At 39.9% G+C, this 7,500-nt stretch overlaps 1 protein-coding gene across 2 annotated transcripts in view; it reads left to right on the top strand.

Moving 5' to 3' along the window:
- G9a (histone-lysine N-methyltransferase G9a) overlaps positions 1–7,500 on the top strand; it is a 61,875-nt gene that overhangs the window by 29,962 nt on the left and 24,413 nt on the right. For both annotated transcript variants that reach the window (XR_015190674.1, XM_043022740.2), the window contains exons 10-13: positions 1,547–1,705; positions 1,996–2,202; positions 5,533–5,677; positions 6,126–6,237. Coding sequence is in view for 1 of the 2 variants with exons in the window: in XM_043022740.2 (XP_042878674.2) it covers positions 1,547–1,705; positions 1,996–2,202; positions 5,533–5,677; positions 6,126–6,237 (623 nt within the window). In the remaining variant the exon portion in view is untranslated. The remainder of the gene's footprint in view (positions 1–1,546; positions 1,706–1,995; positions 2,203–5,532; positions 5,678–6,125; positions 6,238–7,500) is intronic.

The raw sequence follows: 7,500 nt of genomic DNA on the forward strand, positions 1-7,500 counted from the left end.
ACTCACGCCGGATGACGTGGTGACACGTTTCGTGGTTTTCGCGTCAGACGCCGCCGACGAGATATCTGGCCAAGGCCGGTGCTCGGGGTGAGCGAGCGGGCAGCCCAGGCTCGCGGCCCGTGCGCCCGAGAATCTCGAAGCGTTCGGATGATGTGTTCGAAAACCTCAGTATAGCGACCGAGCAAAGCGGGAATGGCCCCGGCGTGAATGGGTTAATCCTGATTTGTGAATTGAATTTCTAATTCATTCCCGCCGAGTACCCATGGGGATTGTCTGTAAAATCTCCCTATCACTGCTCTGCTAAGAGTATATATATATATATATATATATATATATATATATATATATATATACATATATATATATATATATATATATATATATATATATATATATAGGTAACTTCCATGATGGATGTAAGGCATCTGGTTTGACAATCCTTTTAGTGGGTCGTTGTGGTGATATGGATAGGAAGGCGGGATTCTCACTCAGAGGGCCTGAGTTCAATTCCCTGTCATTGAGATAAAATTTGTATTCCTATATTCTACCATCTTTTACACACGTCATTATCTGTCATCGGAATATCACGTCATAAGTTTCACTATATATACACATTGTACATAGTGCTATTTATATATATACCATTGTAGTTGCATTTGTATATACACTTTTTGACTTTATAAAAAAAAAAAAAAATCTTTTTGCCACCCCAAAATAAGGTGGGTAAAAATGCTCTCAGAGTTTCAGTGAGTCCTAACACCTTACGAAAAACTCCAGGCGGCAACTGTGTGTGCTTGCTATATTACAGTCAGGAGCAGGGTTGGGCAAATGTCTGGGTTGATGCACACAATCCATAAGACCTTTTTATTTATCCTCTCATGCATAATGAAATCTAAGGATTTCATAGGAGTTATCAAAAAAGGAATCATGATAGAAAATGAATAGTATTGATGATCTTCAAATTCATATTCTCTGTAGTAAAATTCTTAGTTTTTTATGTAGAGACCAACTCAATTTGATCATAGTCAATTTCAAAATTAATTATACACGTTTAGAAGAGTTGTACTGGAAAGCTAAGATGAAATGTAACAACCCTACAGCATTCTTTTAGTAATTTAATCAAGTGTATGTATATTTTCCTTAGCTCATGTAATGCTAACTGTGTTGTTCTCTACATGAGGAAAATATTTAGAAAAATACATTTGTGGGGATTATTCCTAGAATTCAAAGAAGCAATGCAAAATGTTAATAGACACAATATAAAAGGTTTAAGAGAATCTGTGACAGAATCCCAAAATTCCCATGGGTTATACAATAATGGAGTATGTATGTTTAAGAAATGAGTTTTATGTCCACCCACAGGAAAATTACTTAAGAAAATTTTACTTTGCATATGTCAAGTAATTTTTAATTACTGCATATATATATGAATAGTATCCACATTTGTGTACTTATTTAGTGAAATTTCAGAAGAACTTGCCAGCAGGCAATATTTATTATAAAGATCCATATCACATTTATTGCATATGCATCTTGCTCTTTCCAGGTATCTCCTTGATCGTGGAGGAAACCCCCAATTGTGTGATGTGGAACAGAACACTGCCTTACATTGGGGAGCATTTTCAGGCGCCTCTCACATTTGCTCTATGGTGTTGGACCGTGGGTGCTCACTCAGGTCTATGAATGCTCATGGTGATACCCCACTGTACGTGTGAAAGTTATTAATATTTGTGGGAGCTGTGTAGTATCAGTGTCATGCTCTTTAATTTCATCCATTTTGTGATTATTCATGTTTATATCTCTTTACTAATTTTCATTTTTTCATAATTAATGGATAGTTCTTGAAAATGTATTCAATGAGATGATTTTGCTCTTTGTGGAAAATATTGATATTTTGATATTTGTCATATTCACTGATATATTTATTTATTAAATTATATTTGGTATCTCATCATTATTGAGTAACATTTTTATTTTTATTTTTTACTTACCCAGGCACATTGCATCTCGGCAAAATAACACAGACACGGTTGTGCTTCTCTTGGCAAGAGGTGCTCAGTTGGATGTTGTCAACAAAAAAGGACAGATGCCAATTGACTGTGCTGTCCCTGACTCTGATGTCCATTTGCAACTTTCCCTGAACAGCAAATTACAAAATATGATGTCCCAGAATAACATCCGCACGGATAAGATTTTAAGCAGGCAAGTTATTTGGTTGATTTTATGAGTAAAACTGTTGCTTGCCTAATTGTTTTTTTCTTTCGTATAAACCTTTTATTGACTCATTAACTCCTAAGTTCCTATCCGGGATGTTGGTGGTGGAACCCAGATTGTGGATTCAGTCCTATCTGCCACAATCAGAGCAGGCCTGTCAAAATATCCTGTGTTTTTTCATCATGAATGTCTACTGATATTACTAGTACTGTTTTGTAAGTTTTCCCCAACCATACCCAGTACATCAGCCCCACATAGTACGTCCCATGGAGGCCCTCCTCTTCCTGAGCCAGTGGGACCATCCTGTTCCCTGTCTATTTTTTCTTTTTTCTTTGAATGAAACTTAGTGAGTTGCAAGTTGTTCAGTTTAGTTCAGACAGATTTGTGAAGATGTCGCTTCGCCCGGGCTATATGCACAAGGCAGCCCGACCTCTGCCAGCTATGAGTGCTGACTCATCTTATTTAATCTTATCTGATCATCATCACTGAATTCAATTCAGCTCAGTTCAGAGAGATTTTGCGAAGATGTCGCTTCACTTGGGTTGTGTGGATGGGGTAGCCCGGTCTCTATTGGCTAAAAGTGCTGACTCATCTGATCATCATAACTGAACTTTTACCGTGGCAGTCGGATTGCCTGTAGGCGCTCCAGTTGCCAGGGGGCAAGTGACAGGCATAGCCGTCTAACCAGCCCGGCGGCTGTCGTCTCTGGGCCCTGCCTGAGGAAGCGAGTGTGTTCTCATTCCATCAGGTAATGCTCTAATTTGGCGTCCTGCGCGCCACAATGTTCACAGCGTCGCTCATCTTGCCCAATAGTGGGGATGATTTACCACGCACAAGGGTAGCCTATTCTCAGTCTGTGCAGACTGACTTCAGCACACCTTGATATTCTAGGAGAGATTATCAGTGACTCATAGCCTGTGGCGTTTGGGTACCAGCTGGCCGAGAAGGAGGTTCTCGCTTCCTCTCTATGTCGCTGCTGGGCACCGACCTGCCATGCAATCATCGTTTTACGCCTTAGCAGTTCCTGGCTAGGATGCACCACAAGATCACTCAAGGGTTTCTTCATGCCTTCCTCCGCTAACCTGTCAGCTACGTCATTCCCTTCAATACCAACATGGCTTGGGATCCAGTTGATGATGATGTGTCTTCCCTGATCCAGGATTCTCAGAGCAATGGTGAGAATCATGTTTACCAGGTAAACGTTATCAAGGGGCGTGCTTTGTTGGCCCTAGAGTCTGTGTGTATGACAATATGCCCGTCCGTCTGGGCTGCATGGGCTAGGGCTCCCATAATAGCTACTGCCTCTGCCTGGAGCGAGGAGGCATTGTCAGATACCCGCGTAGATTTCTCTATGCCCCTTGCTGCAAAACCGGTGCCTGTAGTGCGGGTGATGGGAAGTAGGTTTTACTATTCAGCGGCGTGATTGCTGTAATGTTACTCTCCGCCTCAGCCTTCAATAGAGGCGGTGAGTACTGTGTTTTTCTTCTTGATAGACTCATGACAGAAAACTCTATCAAGGATCGTGCCCACGGCGGGGCTGTGACATAGTCAGGGTGGGGAAGGTCAATGCCCTTAATCAGTAGTGTCTCTTTGAGCTCAAAGCGTTTTGCAAGTTGTAATTCAGGTACTGTATGGTGTATTTCATGTAGGGTTACTGTCCCAACCATCATTTATCTCACATACCCTCTCCCCTTGCCTTACTGTTATGTAACATGCAGTATAGTTGCCTTATGATATATCATTGCCTATTTATTATTTACACCTCTGAGTAAATATTAGTTGTGTTCTATGACAAAACTTGTTGGTTATTGTTTCATATGTGTGTATTTTGCATAATTTTTATGCCTTTCTTCCAGCCACACCCATTATAATAGCCCCATATCCCCATGCCCCAATCTGGCTTATGATGCCTTGTGGTATATTATTGTCTTTATATGATTTATCCACCTAAATTATTCTTGCTTGTTCTTGTTTTGTTTGCAAAATATTTGCATGCTTTATATACTGGTGGTACATAAACATGAAAGTTTATTTCCATTTTCCATCTAACTGGAGGGGTTACTGTGATCATTTTCTTAAATGTGAGAAGTAACTGATCGATTTTTTAATTTAGTTGCTCCACTGTACTGTCTGTAATTGATAAAGGCAATAAAAGATACATTTAAGCTCTTGTGAAAATATAAGCTCTTGAAATGCCAAAAAACAAAATTTGGCTGTGGTGAAAAATCATACCTTAAGTGCAGCTGTAAAAGCTTTGTGATCTTTAATAAAAACCTTTCAGAGATAAGCCACATCTTAACCCTTTGATGACTGGTTTCACATATATGTGACATGGAAAAAAGTGCGAAATGGGGAGCAATGCATACATGATGTAACATCAGGATCTGCTCACAGTTGAAGCACACACACTGTCATGAATTACTATGGCTGTAACAGTGCTAGCTTCAGAGCTACAGGATTTCAAAGTGATGGATTTATGGAAAAATATTTTTTAGGCTAGTCTGCCCCAAATTTTAGCTGGTGCCGCCAGTAGCCAGCATCATAAACAGCCTGTCCTGACTACCAGTTAGGTTGCTGAGTTTTCTATTATTTTCTAGCTTATGGTATGGTATACAAAGTAATACTAATTAGACAACTGAAGGAATAACTAGCTTTTATGTTGAAGCAAAATACCCATAGCAGAAGGGCTAAGTGTTATTAACCCATTCATGATGGGGCTATTTTGGCTCTAAATGGTCGGAATGCCTAACGCATAAGCCTAACGCCTAGGGATTCTCGGGCGCACTAGCCGCGAGTGAACGCTGTACGCTCGATCATCTGGCGCGCCAGCGTCTGACCCAAAATCCACATGACATGATAGCAAGTTAATATGTGCGAATGGGTTATAAGAGAAATAAAGAGAGAATTTTAACCCACTCACGCCGGGGCCGTTCCGGCTTTGCACAGTCGCAATACCGGGGTTCTCGAACGCATAAGCCTAACGCCTCGAGATTCTCGGACGCACAAGCCGTGAGCCTGGGCTGCCCGCTCGTTCTACCCGAGCGCGAGGCTTCCCCTCATAGCTTGTCCCGGGCGTCTGACGCAAAAACCACAATACGTGCTATCACGTCAACCGGCTCCAATGGGTTAAGCAAGGAGGTTATATTGATATATTCCTATTTTGTGTCACTCTTGTTGTACAGTGGAGCTCTTTGGATGTATAAACTTTGAGTAGTTATTTGAAGATGGTAAAATAGTATTTTACATTTTTTTTTATTTGGATCCAGGGCAATGATAAGTTTATATGTCCAACTATTTCTTTTGCTATATCACCAACAGTGATATTGCGGCTGGTAAGGAGCAGGTGCCAATCCCCTGTGTGAATGGAGCTGATGATGACCTGCTGCCCAGAGACTACCTGTACATTGCTGAAAATTGTGAGGCCTCCAATGTCATAATTGATCGGACCATCACTTCATTAAAGGTATTTCTTTGGAAATTGATAATTTTCTAATAGCAAATGCAAAAATAAAATTCACAATATCAGATATCATAGCTATCCAAATTGGAGGGTTTCCAGTTTTATAATAAATGTTCTATTTTTTGTTATAAATGTGTCGATAATTCATAACCCCTGAATGACGGATGACGTGACACTCATGTCATGGCTTGGCTGGTCATCCTGCCAACGACTTGAATACCACATCAATGCTTTTGCCAGGCTGTCTTGCTGGGTTATTGGCAGGAAGAAAAAACAAAAAATGTTCAGGCCAAGCCAAAACCACCCAGTTAATAGTTATCCTTAATAAGTTTAAGAATGACTTTATGTATCAGACTATGCATACATTGATATTTGATAAAAAAGAGACTAACTAGGCCTCTTATACTGATTATTTATTTAAATATTATTACAATTTTGTTTTGTTTGACAGTGGTGTGAGTGTGAGGATGGCTGTAATACCGACAGTTGTGGGTGTGGTCAGCTGAACTTCCAGTGCTGGTATGACCCTGATGGTCGCCTCTTACCTGATTTCAATTATAATGGTTAGTTTAATATATTTAAATGAATCTTGCATATTGGTATATTGGTTATATCCCTGTTGCTTTTGATATTATTGTTAACTCATTGCAGACATGGATAGATTAGCTTGACTGGGCCTAAGGATGTTCAATAGTGCCAGTATGTGGCACCTAAGATAGGTTCTATATCAGAGCAAGGCAACTTCACACAACATATGACTTTTTGCGATTTCTTTCAGTCACTCATTATAATAATGGAGCCATTTTTATGAATTTATGTTCCATATAACGGGCTTTATCAATGTTGTAGGAGAATAAAATTGTAATATAGAGTCCATATTAGCTGATAGTAGAAGTATTGTGGTGATATAGGGGAAAAATCTTTTTTTTTTCTTTTTTTTATGCTTTTATAAACAAATATGAAAGAAATAACCAACCTTAATGAATATAACATGAGATTGGAAAAAAGAAGGAAGCCTGTGCTTATAACTGCTTGTGCCACAGCACAAGGTAGCTATACTGGGACAGGGGCACATTACAGATGCCTCACATAGTCTGCGTCACCTTATTCTTCTCATTCTACCTGTACGTCCTTCACCGCTGGTACTTTAGAGAGTGGCATATTACTGTTTGTCATTGCTCTCTGAAGATAATGATCGGTAGAGACCTATCAGTGTTTCGGATTTTAAGCTAAACCTAATTTGCTGAATTTTACATCAATTGAAGTAATTGTAATTACAATTGTCATCATTAATCACTAAATAGAGTTATACTCTTATTTAAATGAAGAAACATAGTGATCCACTCCCCCAATGTCAGTAATGTAATGACAGTCATTACCATGCACATAATGATGCTCACCATCTTGTGTGTCACATGTGTTGTCACCCATCTGCAACAGGTTGATGTTATTGTTGGTGTTGGTAACTATCATTTAAAAAGAAGAGTATTAAAATTATTGGTAAAGAAACTGAAACTGATTTCTCTCTCTCTCTCTCTCTCTCTCTCTCTCTCTCTCTCTCTCTCTCTCTCTCTCTCTCTCTCTTTTCCCCCCCCTCTCCTTTTCTTCCTCTCTCCCTCTCTCCCTTTCTCCCTCTCTATTAACCTATTGGGGATGGGTGTCTTGACATACATGATGCAGGAGCTTTGGCCTGATAATGGGTGCCATGACAGGGGATCTTGCATCACTGTATTATTTAACCCATTTGTGCCGGTTGACGTACTATCACCGGGTCTAAAGATATCTCCGGACTTGAATGATGCCCTGAGACGTGTTGCATTTTCTGG

The sequence above is a fragment of the Penaeus japonicus genome, unplaced genomic scaffold (genome assembly GCF_977035675.1).
Source record: "Penaeus japonicus unplaced genomic scaffold, GWHDUDI00000001_assembly GWHDUDI00000038, whole genome shotgun sequence".
Taxonomy (NCBI): domain Eukaryota; kingdom Metazoa; phylum Arthropoda; class Malacostraca; order Decapoda; family Penaeidae; genus Penaeus; species Penaeus japonicus.